The sequence below is a fragment of the Pleurodeles waltl genome, chromosome 6, assembly GCF_031143425.1.
Source record: "Pleurodeles waltl isolate 20211129_DDA chromosome 6, aPleWal1.hap1.20221129, whole genome shotgun sequence".
Lineage (NCBI taxonomy): Eukaryota > Metazoa > Chordata > Amphibia > Caudata > Salamandridae > Pleurodeles > Pleurodeles waltl.
The window spans coordinates 1,669,377,310-1,669,392,544 of record NC_090445.1 but is presented as its reverse complement, the minus strand read 5'-3'; the positions used below and the strand labels follow the sequence as shown (position 1 = coordinate 1,669,392,544).

The 15,235-nt window shown below is 42.9% G+C and overlaps 1 protein-coding gene across 1 annotated transcript in view; it reads right to left on the bottom strand.

Annotated features, from left to right (window-relative positions):
• Window positions 1–5,778: 5,778 nt before the first annotated feature.
• LOC138301317 (protein CutA homolog) overlaps window positions 5,779–15,235 on the bottom strand; it is a 161,956-nt gene continuing 152,499 nt past the window's right edge. Inside the window, exon 6 of the mRNA XM_069241649.1 lies at window positions 5,779–13,945. Within this exon, the coding sequence (XP_069097750.1) occupies window positions 13,843–13,945 (103 nt within the window). The 3' untranslated portion in view covers window positions 5,779–13,842. The remainder of the gene's footprint in view (window positions 13,946–15,235) is intronic.

Here is a 15,235-nt window from a genome sequence, read left to right as displayed (position 1 = left end):
GTGGGAATTCCTTCTCCTACCTGGCAGCCAAGACAGGGAACTCCCTCCCCGCCAACCTCAGGACCACCCTGCATTCTGGAGGCAGCTCAAAACCTGGCTCTTCGAGCAGCAGTAGCCCCCTCCCCCTAGCGCCTTGAGACCCTCACGGGTGAGTAGCACGCTTTATAAATGTTTTGATTTGATTTGATTTGAGTGAGGCCATGCCCAATGGGTCACAATTGCAACCAGTCTCAAGGACATTGCTGAGGCAGGTCTTTTACCACCGATTTGAGAATCGCAAACAGTGTCTGAGACACTGTTGCACATCGCATTTTGTGAGTTCCTAATTGCGAGTCGCAAAAAGTCACCATTAGGAACTCGCAAAATGTTGCGTTTGTACATGTGGCCCACTGTTCCAGCAAGCAGATACCTTTTTCTCCAGTGCTTGATCTTTCATAGATTAACATACTTTACAATGTTTCTCCATCTTCAGGCTATGAGTTCGTAAATCAGATTTACAAACAGTAAAACAACATCAAACCTCAAGCTTGCTGAGTAGCTGGACCTCATGCCCTTCCTCCCAAGCCATGTAAAATAATCTGTCCACACACTGAGTGAGAGAGTTGTGTGTGAGGTCTACATTGCTATTGGCTATTAAGAGTTCAAGTGAAACTGTGGATGTTGTCCATCAATAGTTCGAGAAGTACCTTTTCCTCAATGTCGATCAGTACTATCTTTGAGATTGATGCCTAACCTACTTTCTCCATGCTGAGACCCATTTACCGAATATCAAAAATTGCTAAACTTGTGCTGTAGCTAGATACTCACTATGGATCCTTAATTTATGTGAAGACTTAATTACCCCACAGCCTGGGCTCCCCCCCCACCAGTGCTTCCTGGAAAACATGGACCCTTCAGACAGTTAGCATGAGAAAGTCACCCATGATTTTATTTGATAGCCAACTGGATTTCTTTTTGTGAGATCACGTGCAGAAAGAAATCCAGGTTATTAGGATCCCAGGAAACTACAGTAATCCAAGAGACCACTGACTAATATGGCTGGTGAGGGAATGGAAATGAGGACTGTCTTCTCTGTGGCACATTTACTAAAGGCCATCATCCCAACCACAAGAGACACTCACTTTCTCAGTTAATCCTTGTCATTCATTCGATTCGTTCCAAGCCCACGAATCCCAGGGCGATCTAGCATAATCCTCTGGACTCCCTTCAGCCACCGCTTATAACTATTTATCAAGAGCTAATAAGATCACCTTAACATTTTATGAGACAACTAACGTCTGCCGGATGTTCAATATTGGACAAGCCATTTAACAAACAGGAATTATATGTAAAGGAAGGAGTCCATGAAATCAGCCTTCGGCTGTGGTAATCCTGAAGCAGAGTAGACCCCTTTACTCATTTGTAAGCCTAGGGTTAAGGACTGGTAGTGTGAGCAAATTCTCTTTTGTGTGCCACAATTAAAGATAATCAGTATCATCTAACAATACTTCAGTCAATAAGACAGCAGCACCCAACACAGTGTCACAGATCCTTTAACACAAGAAGACGTCTCCCACAAAGCAAAATAGAAAACAAGATTAACCGTTGAAGACCTTGTGCACCATCTTTGCCCACTCCAGAGTGTGCCAATATAGTTCACTTCCAGTCTCAATCAGTAGCCATAACTGGTAAATGGGTGCTCAGAATCATGTGATCTGCTTAGACCCTAAAGAGAGCAGGAATAAAACCCCATTATTATTTCCCTGAATGGTTGAGGTGAAGCATCAGCATGCTTCCTAAAAGAAACTTCTTTTCTGAGGAGATTGAAAAGGGTACGACAAGAGGTGAAATATCAAGTTTTACTTTGTACTTCAGAAGAGATGAGGAAGATGGATTCTGATCCTGGACCTTAGAAGATGAAACGAGCATAATCAAAAAAGGATGCGATATATAGTCACACAGCAGAAGCTTAATGCTCATAATAATGGATGGATTTCTCTTGTGCACTGGATCTGGAAGACGGAGCACCTGAATCACAAAGGTAAACTTATCCTTTTGTGTAAATTTACTATTTCTTGGTATTCACAAGCTATGGCCCAAATTACAAAGGCAAGCGTACACCTTTGTGCAAATTTACTCTTTTTCGGAATTCACAAACAATTTCATAATAACTATACCACTTCAGGGACAGCCCTATTTTATTATGTGCTCAGCTCTCTGCCCGACTGCGGAGTCTCTGCTGTCGTAAAGTTATTATTAAATTGTGTGTTTGCGAATACCAAAAAAGATTAAACCTTCACAAAATTGCAAGATTACCTTTGTGAATCTGGCCCTTTGAGTTTAATTTTACATATAGCTTTTTTACGACTATGGAGGCTCTGCAGTTGGGGTGGAGAGCTCAGCACATAAAAAGATAGGCCTGTCTTTCTATGTGTGGAGACTCCGCCATGAGTTGCGGAGTCAACGCAGTTGTGAAACTACTATTTTTAAATTAAAACTCATAGTTTTTGAAAGCACAGTTAGGGCTTTGGGTTAACTTGGAGAATTCAACCTATACATTCTCCAGCAATGAATAATTTGGAGGCAGCATTTAGCAATATTATAGCAATATAGATTAAGCAGTTGCTTGCAAGAACATTATTTATGGTACTTGGCTTTCAGACTTTGAACTGTGGGACTATCAGACTGACTGTAGGTCATCATATATTAAGAGATGCCATCCAATGTTGACAAAAACTGCTCTTTTTATCTAGTCCTGCACCTCTAACAATCATAAACAATCAGCGTTCTAGAACATTGCTTTGTTTGATGATGTCAGATGGGGTTTTGATCTGTATTGTGGTCCCTTTAAACCCTTTGATTCTGGTGGATACTTCTAATCACAGATTATTCACCTAAGACAACTCCCCAGGCACCTGATTGTATCTGGAAAACTTATTCAACAGTGCTCCTGTGTGACTCTAGGTGGTGCCGCACAGCTCCTTGCTGACTCCACATCAGGGTTGAAGTGACGGAGCAGTGCCACATATAGGGGCCACTCATACCCGCTGACGTCAGTTTCTTTTGGATCCGGATCTCTACTCCCAAATTAGCCAGTTTTTCAGAAACTTCTAAAACTTTCAGCAATGTGCCAGGAAACAATGTCCTCATCCAAACCAACAGATCTCAAGTTATGCTACGACTGCTGGAGGCAGATGCTGGTCACTGCACCTGCATGAGATGTGTCTTTGGTGTCTGGGCTTGAAACACGTCTCTAAGTTGTTTTATGAGTGCACCGTTATGCACCCGAAGGTGATCTGATACCGGGAGATGAAGCTGAGCATTCCTGAACACAAAATGAATTTTAGCCTTCCTGTACGTCCCACTTCCGATTCATGCCATGGGCTCAGTCCTATTTTCGAGAGCCATTCCCTCGATAGTTGAATTTCAAAGTCTACCAATAAGTCAAAGTCCTAGTTTAAGTGCAAATATAAGAAGGCAAAGCAGGACTCATCCCCACCTCGCCAATCTGACTCCGAAGAAAAGGTGCAAAGGCATCACAATGTCAGTTGTACCCCTCTCAGGTCTCCGGTCATGGAACCGAATCCTCAGGTGGCACTGATGTGACCCATCATCGGCCCTACAGCAGATCGAGGCCATCAAGGAGAACATGCTGAAAGTTTTTGATGCATTACTGAACCCCTCTGGAACTCGTTTGAGCCCTATGTAAGGGGCCTCTAGGTAGGTCTATCCTCAACACCATCTTCCCCATGGGACCTGTTAGACCTGACAGCCTTAGGGTGGTCACCCCTAACTTTTTGCCTGCCTCCCTCCACTTTTTGGACACTGTTTTTGCTGGTTTTTAGACTCTGCGCACTTTACCACTGCTAACCAGTGCTAAAGTGCATATGCTCTCTCCCTTTAAACATGGTAACATTGGATCATACCCAATTGGACTATTTAATTTACTTATAAGCCCCTAGTAATGTGCACTGTATGTGCCCAGGGCCTGTAGATTAAATGCTACTAGTGGGCCTGCAGCACTGGTTGGGCCACCCACTTAAGTAGCCCCTTAACCTGGTCTCAGGCCTGCCATTGCAAGGCCTGTGTGTGCAGTTTTCACTGCCACTTCGACTTGGCATTTAAAAGTACTTGCCAAGCCTAAAACTCCCCTTTTTCTACATCAAAAAGTCACCCCTAAGGTGTGCCCTAGGTAACCCCTAGGGCAGGGTGCTGTGTGGGTAAAAGGCAACACATGTACCTGGGTAGTTTACATGTCCTGGTAGTGTAAAACTTCTAAATTCGTTTTTACACTACTGTGAGGCCTGCTCCCTTCATAGGTTAACATTGGGGCTGCCCTCATACATGATTGAAGTGGTAGCTGCTGATCTGAAAGGAGTAGGAAGGTCATATTTAGTATGGCCAGAATGGTAATACAAAATCCTGCTAACTGGTGAAGTTGGATTTAATATTACTATTTTAGAAATGCCACTTTTAGAAAGTGAGCATGTCTATGCACTTAAATTTTTCTGTGCCTTACAATCCACGTCTGTCTGGGTTTAGTTGACAGCTCCTTTTGCATTCACCCAGACACACCCCAAACACAGGGTACTCAGCCTCACTTGCATACATCTGCATTTTGAATGGGTCTTCCTGGGCTGGGAGGGTGGAGGGCCTGCCCTCACACAAAGGACTGCCACACCGCCTACTGGGACCCTGGCAGACAGGATTGAACTGAAAGGGGGCCTGGTGCACTTCTAAGCCACTCTTTGAAGTCTCCCCCACTTCAAAGGCACATTTGGGTATAAAACAGGGCCTCTGCCCTACCACCTCAGACACTTGCTGGAGAAGAAACCTGAACCAGAACCTGCACCCTGACAAGAACTGCCTGGCTGCATAAATGACTCACCTGACTGCTTTCTACAAAGGACTGCTGCCTTGCTGTTGCCCTGCTGTCTTGCTGCTCCCTTGTTTTGCTGCAGAAGTGCTCTCCAAGGTCTTGGAGAGAGCTTGCCTCATGTTCAAAGCAACTAGCCAAAAGTAAGCAAGGAGGGTGTGGTACAAAAATAAGTCTGCATATGAAAACTAAACAATAATTCTAAAACACAAATACACAGACATATGAATAGGTGCTAAATTACATCACAAACTAAGGCTGCTGATCTACCAGAAAATGTAAAAAAAAAAAAAAAAAAGCCCACTGTCCAAGAACCTTCCTCCTCTGACCTGAAACAAGATCACTTCACGAGGATAGTCTACATGGTTTTCCAGGGTGCAAACATAAGATGGTGCCCCAGCCAAGATAAAACCTCGGAAGCTAACGTCATACTCCCCAGTGAACCACCGCTGGAATTCTTAGGCCTACCAGCTCTCCCCAACTTCAGGCACAATCCGTGCACTTCTATAGCCATTAAAGGCCTGCTCCACTGTTCGGCTCAGGGCTTTAACAAGGGAGCGGGACTTTAATGCAGGTATATCCCAGCTACAAAGGGCTATAAGGCTAATAGAACATTCTGCCACTAGAGGGCAGAATGTTCTAATAAGTAAAATAAAGCAACAGCTGTGAATGACAACATTGGAATCTGCCGGCCATTAGAAGCCTGGAGCACTCCATTGTTTTCAATGGAGCTCCCAACATTTCAGTGTTCTAATGATAGTTTCATGCATGCCAAGGAAGAGAGAATAGACCAAGAAAGCTTTCGCAGGCACAGAGATGATCTCAAAGGAACAGATTTCTCCCACTGTAGGTTTTTCTAATACAACGCGATCATAGCAAATTATGTGCTATAACTGTGCTAAGTAAAAACAATAATAACACTCTTATTTTCAAAAAAAGATTTTAATTTATACATCTATTGCTTCATTGCTAGAAATAATTACTACCTAAAAAACACATGTATATATTACTTTACAGACAACAAAAAAATCATTTTTGTTTTCAAATAGTCTAAAATTCTCAAGTCGATGATTCAAAAATTCAGAAATACGTCTGACAAAAGACGATGGGGATTTAGATGCATACAAAATAAATAGCAAGCTTTTTTTATACGAAATATATATTTAAACTTCTATAAAATAACTTCTCTTTGGGAGGCACTTCAGTCTGTCTCCAAATATAAAATCTAATAAAGAAAAACTGGAAACAAAGCAGAAACGTTTGTGTTTCTGAAATTGCCCAAGATCCTTAATGACAATGTCAGAGTTCATGAAATGATAAACCTTCGAGTGCTTGGCCAATGAAATGTCACAATGCAGATGTCATATTAGGTTGGAGCACCATATTTGTTTTTTCAGTGCTAAGATGTGTGCCTGCATGTGTGTTTAGGCACGTGACCCTTTACAGAGTGCTCACCTAGAAACAAAGCATAAACCAATGGAGTGCTTAGGATGGGTAGGGTGCGGGCTCTCATCTGTCGTCCAACAGGACAAGACGTGGATGTAGCTGGTGGGTGAAGTGTTCTTTGAACATCTTTCAGAAGCACTGTAGTGAAGGTGCCTTAAGGACATATATCGAGGTGGACCTTGAGATGATGGTTGGCTAGCAGGAGAAGGTTCATCTCCTTGTCTGCTACTGCTTGCACTTCTTTGACTCAAGCCTAATGATCTCATTAACACAAGTTTTGCACTGGTCACCAAAGATTTTCATTTTGTGAACTGGGTTGGTAGAGTGTTGGGCCTAAGTTGTAATTCTAGCAGGTGTTGAAGGTTACACAGGTGGGAGGGTGAGTCAGTGGTCTGTCTGAAGTATAGATGTTATCCAGGTATACTTTCTCAGCACCATGATGAGTCATTCGGCCACGTGTAGTATTCTTCAGAATTCCAAGGTGGTCTTCTGGTACTCCAGGAGACATGGCTTTGCCAGCATCCTGGTTAACCAGGATATAGTTTAAATGGCAGTTTGTTTTATTCGATTGTGCCATAGAAGATCTAACTTAACAAATTCCTTGATGTCCCCCTTACGGCTCTCTTTCACTCGCCACTGCATATTGGGCAGCTAGTGGACTGAAAAACAACAGCACCAGGCAGGCCATGGGAAGTTGGTGGCAATACATGAAAAAGGGGCACAATCCGAACAAGGAGATAGCGAAAAGGATGAGAAAGTGATGTACTGGGGAGTAAACATAGTAAATGAATATTTGGAAACTGGCAGGTAAAGGGACTAGCAACACAGAAAGCTCTACTCCTGTGCAAATAACGACAACATTTGTCATCAAACCAAAATGCATTGAGTTGCACAGTGCAATACAGGACAGTTTGCTACGTTATGGGCTGAGAACATCATGTCAATTGGAACTTGTAGGTAGTCAAAAACAGTGTATATAGTATTTTCTCTTGTTTTACCATGTTGGTGCGATTATGAACTGAATGTAAACTGTGCTTGATGGTGCTTTCCACCCAAAATTAACATTTGTGTGTTTCCTTCCCCATTTTCACACTAATGTGCCTACTAAGCGCAAAAACAGTGACTAGTACCCTCAGCAAATATTAGCCAGGCAAGGGTGCATTTGCACCGACAGTGTGCACCCCCACAGCTAGGGTAAGCTGGCTCTCTTGATAGGATTCAAAATGGTCACATGTCCCGAACATGCTTCAAGTTTCGTACTTTAGGTGTAAAGTGCAGTCGTTCTTAGGTCATGTTGGTTAAATGAGACGGACCCATGTGTCTCAGTGTGCTGTAGGATCACACTGTCTAGAGTGTGTTATTCCTCATTTCCAAGGGCAAATTTTTCAATAGGAGCTATTTACTGACATACTTCAACCTGGGATAATGGGTGGAATTTGTCACACCCACCTCAGTGGAGACGTATTTCATCAGGTGCGATGGATATTAGACAATTACCAGCCTGCTCATAATGAGGGCCCTAGAAGGGAGTTGGTTAACCGTAATCGTGACCAATTACTCTTTAAAGGACTGCCAAGTTTGGAAAATATTCTCCATTTTCACGGGAAAGCAAAAAGACCTAAGAACCAGGAACCTGCACAGGTTCTGATATTTTAAGACGAATTTCGGGAGTCCTTCCTTTTAGGATCCAACAAATCAGTCACTGGAAGGCAATTTTCCAGCTCTCTGGAATGAGTGATTTGTGCATGAACAGTTGTGATCATGCCCTTTGTGAGATCTGCTTATCCACAGAAAGGCAACATTAATGCAGATGACTACAACTGCATCTTACATGGACTCCGGGCCTTTGCCAGGTTTGCTTGTCCACCCAAAGACCAAGTAACATGCTATTTAGAGACTCCTTTCTCTGCGGTTACGTCCAAGAATCCACCAAGCATGAGGTAGGACAGATTTATCCAGGTATTTGACCGCATTCTTCAATTTTCAGTCATCCGGAAGGGATATAGACGCTGAAGGTCAGGTACCGGAATATCGAGAAACAAATATTGTGATACTTTAATATCTTTGTCAAGATATCAATTTCCAAAATATTGAGTAGGTGAGTACATACCTAAGTGATTGGAGAATTTATATACTTACACGACGTGTGTACCTTCTCAATACAAATATCGTCAAAGCACACAGAGGTGGATTTAAGGATAATAAATCTAAACTTAGCACTATATACTAACCTTTATATTATGGTTGCTAATACTTTGGCAATTATATTATAATATCACGATTTTCATTCTTGATAAACATGATAAACATAAATCCACCCGAAGAGTGATCTTGGACTTTGATGCATATACCCCGAGACTCAATGTCCTGTTTCTCTGTTTAATCAAATATTTTCTCAGAAATCAAGTTCCAATACCTTAGCAGATATAGGTCTTCGAGTTCACTTTTTATCAAGTGGTCTCAACACGTGATGTTGGTCTCTAGGGTGCTGTGCTTCCAGTGGTACTACCTAATGGGAGTCCGTTTTATGTCCCTACAGTGAATGAGAGTAAAATGGCAATGGCACTTATCTGTCAGCTGGTATCTGTATCTCAAATCTGGGAAACATCTCTGCATGGCTATGTGTAAACGCAGGAGGAATGGACATGGGCCCGTGGCTGAGCTATGAGCTTGGGACATGTCACTTTGTGCATCTCAACTAGCTGCACCCTTCAAAACTGCTGGTTGCCCCAGTATCCCGCAGCCTGTTAACACCGACTGAAACAATACTGCTACAAGGCAGAGTACGATCCCTGCAGCTCGTTCTACTAAAGATTCTGTCTCTATTCTGGTTACACCAGTATATTTCCTCTGTCCCCAACCACAGTAGAGGTACTTCTGTGGTGCACTCAACTCCAGAGTGCTGCTGCCACAAGCCATCTCCTACAGAAAAGATGTGGCCTTGATACTGGGTAGGTAGTGTCTTTTAAATCAATCAAATCAATCAGAGCATTTGTAAAGCGCACTTCTCACCCGTGAGGGTCTCAAGGCGCTGATGGGAGGGGAGGGGCTGCTACTACTCGAACAGCCATGTCTTGAGGTGTCTCCTGAAGGTAAGTAGGTCCTGTGCTGTCGCTGGTGGGTGGGAAGAGTGTTCCACGTCTTGGCGGCGAGGTGGGAGAACGATCTGCCACAGTGGTCGTTCTGTGGATGCGTGGGATGGTGGCGAGGGCAGGGTCGGCGGAGCGAAGCTGTTGGGTCGGGGTTTAAAGGAGAGCGGTCTGTTGAGGTTCTCTGGTCTGTTGTGAGTATGGGTGAGGAGTCGTCTTTACTATTTATTACATGTGCTGCGGAAAGCTGTTTAAAGCGGCCGGCTTACTGAAACCTACAAACTGTGCGCCTCTCTCTCACACTTCTTCATCTATCACACTGCCAAGCGCTGCACCCCATAATATGATAGCCGAACCTTGGTGATCGCCATACACGACATAGATACACGTTCCACATAGGATACAAACAAAGACGACACACTCCCAACAGCACACCCCACATCGTGGAGCATGCTACTCAAGTAGGCAAATCATTCAGCGCCCCACATAGGGGTGGTAAGCGCTATATGATTGCTACAATACACAAATGCAGCCCTGATGCTAGTCTTCAAACACTGGAGAGATACTGCTGCATCCCACCAGATACAGAACAGATGCTGCTTCATTGATGGTTGTTCACTCAAGTATTTTTCTGCTCCATCTTTATAGTTAAGATACCACCATGCTGCTGGTTGCGCCAGAGTACTGCAGCATGTACTCCAATGAAGAGCAAGGCAAGTTACAGAGCTAGAAATAGCTGAACATCTCAGATAGGCACAGTACAAATTAAGAACTATGCCTGATTTGTAACATTGTTGCAATCTCTAGATTGTATTGTGACCTTTCTTTGTAACAATAACCAACATCTGTTCATGATATAATGAAGCTCAAATTCATTCGTTTTTTAATTCTGGTCGTGGCTCAACATCCTGTGAGGCTAGACAAATCACTTAATCTCCCTGTGTTTTAAAATGATTAAAATAAACGTGCAACACAGTCTGGCTGAGCATTAAAGCACACTAATGGCCTTTTTTTAACCACAAAAAAATTATAATGAATAAATATTAAGGCTCAGACATCACAGTATAAAAAGTGGGCCTTGAAGTCCGACACAGCAGTCAGAGCTCTTGCGCTCCTTGGTTTTACCACTTCAAAATTACACTTCTTTGAAAAACATTGCTGGTCCTCTGCCCCTAAGAAAATCATGTACTACAGCGAAACACTTTCATTCTGATCCGTAGGACACTTTGGCCTAGATACACCACAACTTTGCCTTGGTTCAAAGTGACTCAAATCTCACAAAGGTATTTACTAACCAGCTTAAAATGTGCTTTGCCCTAGAAAGGTGCCATTTACAAAGCTCAAAGACCCTTTGTGCTGCTTTGCATCAAGGGGTCATTACTGAGGCAAATTAGCACAAATGCCCATAGGTTTCAATGTGAAGCCCAATCTACTAAAGTAGTCTAACTGTTCTTTGCATCAAAAACTAAAGCCTCATGGAATAGGCATTAAGAAGGAGAAATGTGTTTATTTCTCAAACTCAATGCAAGTGTGCAGCGGTGCGCAGCACACATTCAATGCATGGCATCCTTCTGAGTTTGTCTAGGCGTAGGAATTTGCGCTGGAAGGATACGCTTCCAGAAGTAAACCTACGCTGAACACCGTGCCAGAGTAGGGGAAGACAGCTGCAGCAGTCCAATCTTAGCAGATATGACTTTCCTCTGTGATTCCACACTAGTACAACACACAGGGGTGTAGCTCCACTGTGGGTGTTTGGGGTGTGACACCACCCCCACCCATCCAAATAAATGCAACCTTAGCTTGGTAGTTGGATCTGGGGAGCCTGAGTTGTGTCTGCTACGTCTCTGTTAGTTTTTCTTGTTCTTAATTTACTGGGAGGTTTTAATTTTTACATGTTAATGAGTGGTTTATCAACAACGTAGTAAATCTTCACTCATACAAGTATTTAAAGAATGGATGGATATTTACTACTTTTTTAAATCACTAATTTTTGTCAGTAGTACACATGGAAAGGTGCGCTGTTGTCAGGGTTCCAGGCAAACTACTTGCAATCAAACACAAAAGGTTACGGGGCACATGCTTGGAAATTGGCTAACAACTAAAAATTGCTGGGGTAGTATTCCAAATAGACCAGAGTGAAATTTAAATTATGCCAGCAAAATTTCGGGAATTTTGTGTTACACAAAATTCAAAAAATGATGCTATTACACAACTTTCCGTAACTATGAGCCATTCGCAGTCAAAATTTACAACAAATGGTGCACTTTCCAGCAAATATTTGAGACGCACACACAGCAACGGGCAGAACGTGAATCGCTGTTGTTCGCTGTGCTCTTAATTAAACGCATCATGGCACCAAAAATTGACGTGAGGCTTTTCATGTTAAATTATATTACACAAATTTTGCACACCTCCAATTCCAAGCCATTGTTTTTCTCCAACCATGCCACTTTAGACTGAGTTCCACCTAATGCAAATCAGTACTGACCCTGTTGTTCATCTGATCAGTCCATCTCGAGCCTTGGTGATCTCACCACTCTGGCTCGTGACTCATCGCCTTTTAGTTTCGAGCTCTGAGACTCGCACCCCTAAGTCTCACTGACTAAGCTACGCCCCTGACAACACATTGCAACAATTTGGATGCTGTGCAGCTTCATGTGAAAAATTTGTAAATGTGGCCATTTGTCTATGTTCAGTGCTTCAATATAGCTTAATCCACATGAGGCCCCAAGCAAGGCGGCTTCCACAATAGACAATTTTGAGTTCACCTTTTACACTCAGTGGGCATAAATTGTAACCAATGAAAAGGAATGTGATCACACCATATCAGGAAACTACCCCGGCAAAAACAGTCACCTATTCCAATCTCCTGAGAATGCACTTTATCTTGTCGCTGAAGTGTTCACACCTTGGCTCAACAACTTGGGCTTAGGTCTGTGGTGGAATCCATGGCTGTTATAAAGCGTCCACTTGAATCTTCAGAGATCCACCCTTCGAAGTAGGAAGCATCGCCTCCCCTTCTTACTCTTCGGGTATGTGGCAGACTTCTGCGCCGAGCTGCACCTTTCAGCGGTGTTACATACAGACCACGATGCGGGGCGTTACCCATACACGCCTGGTCTTGTAAGTTCTATTTTATTTCCAAGTTCCACCTTTCTCTTTGAAGTTGTACTCTTAAAATTTCACATTGTGTAAGCACTCAAATAATCAGATACATCATATATTTATGGGAAAATGAAAGCCTTTTGTGCCTTTGGGTGGCTGATCATCCCAACTGCCACAGACCAATGCTATTTCCTTTTTGGCCCTAATTACGAGTTGCATGGTGCTGGTGGGGTGCAAAATCCACACACAAAATTAATGTGACCTTTAGGTAACAGCCTGCCAGAGCAATTACCAGTTAATCCCTGGTGGACCTGCTTTTACCAGGCAGACTTTGGCTTGGTTTTTCCTTTCCCAGTAAGATTAACACTCACACTTACCCCTTATGTTAAGCAGGTGGTAAATGTGAGCTGTAGGACAGGTGCTGGATGGACCTGGAGTGGGGCAGTTGGGAGGGTAGAGAAGAGAAGGAATAAGGTAAAGGGCGCACTGGCCAAAAAAGAAAATGCCTGGCAGGGATGGTGATGGAGGCGTGTCTGCAGTTCCAGCTAAAGCCTTGTGCAATTTTTCAAGCCAGAATTATCGGCCAGGAATTAGGACTAGTAATGTGGGTCGGGCCCGTGGAAAACTGGTGCGGGAACACCAGGACAGTCGAGATCAGGCAGAGCCATGTCCCTGGGCTGAATACTGCACTGCCTGATTCGTAATCAGGTTTTTATAGACAAGACCAAGAGTGCTCGTCATCTCAGAGGGACTATCTAGAGGCCCCAAGCAGCTACACCTGTGGGGACAATGAAATGTACTGTGTCAAACAGGCTTCTACGCAGTGTGTCCGAGTCAATCTATCAAGATTGAACAGGTCTATTGGGTCTGAAATCCTCCAGTGGTAGCAGATATCAAACTAAGGCCACTGGTCTGTGCTGGGCAGAGGGGCATCTTCTTTAAGGTATGGTGCCAAAATATCTTTGTCTGAATATTGCCTAACATAAATATTATGTACAGTACTGTACTGGATGTTGGTAATAAAACATCTGTACCCAACGGGATGATATTTTAATACACAATATTTAGAGCACACTATTTATGTCGGGCGATATTTTTATCACCAATATTTTGACATACAGCCCTCTCTAGATTGTGTGCACTATGCCCTGATGCAAGTTTACATTTCAAGATGCATCATCTATTCTTAACCATTAGAAAACATGTCACTATGTCATACAAAAATACCCATTCCATAAATACAAATAGTGCGGTCATTCGTTTCACTGGATAGCTCATCGACAACTGTCTAAAGAGTTGTTACTCCAGTCGCAGTGTCTTAAGATGGCACAGTCTGGCCACCGTACATCAATCCTTGTGCAGGCTTTCGTCAATCAATCGTAAATATGCAGGATTCCCTTGGTCAATTGGGAAGCTGAGGATCTCTGGAATCTCGAAAGGGTGAATAGACCTAAAAAAGAAAAATCAGCGATGACGAGTCATATAATTTAACACAGGGACACACCATGCTAAATGTTGGAAAACAACATAAATCAAAAATTTTACATATTAGGACTGGCAACAAGAAATTGACGCACTCCCCAGAAGAACTCCAAGCCTTAAATTGAGAGGAACAAATAAGCTTCCCCTTTGAAAGATGGACCAAATTAACTGCTGCACCTGTGATGTTCAGGAGAGAAAGGATTTTACCTAATAGAGAAGTGAACCTAGGGAACCTTTGTATGGTTAATGTGCCTTAAATGGTTGCTACAAAATCAAGAATGCAGTCTTAGTAATAATTGTATGGTAAACTACACCATGTGGCAGATGTTGGAGGAACAACTGTTTTAAGCCTTGCAAGAAAGCAACATGCCAATAATGTATGTCTTCAAAGGCTAGCTCTTTATGGAATTTTATTTTTCACTTTTGACGGTCATATAAATGATTTATACGAACTGTCTATATGAATCTATAAGGATACTAGTGTGGTCATATGCAAAATTTAGAGCTGGCACACCAGCACCCCACTAACTAAGGCCATTTTGTACTGTGAAGGCAAAAATTAGAGATCTCATTTAAATCTCTCCTTGGCAAGGACTGGACGCTGTGAAGGTCCGTCAAGTTTCCTTATTGTTTAACTGAGGAAGGATGACTCCTCCCAATGGCCAGGGTTCCATCCAGCAGCATATGCGAATGGTGTTGTGTGCTTCATTAAGTGGTTCTCAGGAGGAAATATCTACAAAGTACAAAAAATTGGAGGCAATCTTGTAGCGCTTGATTGAAAATGATGATTTACGCAGAAGAGAAGCAAGACACCAAACTCTCTCTGGTATCAGGGAAGTGAAAAGAGACTTCAATTTCTTTCCAGACCAACATCAAAAGGGAAATCCGACAACAAGGAAAAAAAATCAGGGACAAAAATATAAACAAATGGACACTGAATGCAACAAAAAGTAATGGAGTGAATGAGTTAAGATGTATCTATCACTCATTATTGCCTCCTTACGTATGATTCAAAACGAACTGGTATTACAAGAAAAGACTTAACTTCATTTTGATTTGGAAACTTTACCCTTCAATGCCTGGACAGTCCACCATCGTGGAAAGACCATGTAATAAGGCCTAGCCACGCTCCTTTTTTCCAACTCATGGAATCAACGGTGCACCTGAAGAATAACTCACACGGGACAGATGTCCTCTGATGCAGGATGCCACAGCCCAATCACCTCCCTTCACCAGCAACACTTCAAGCATGTCACGG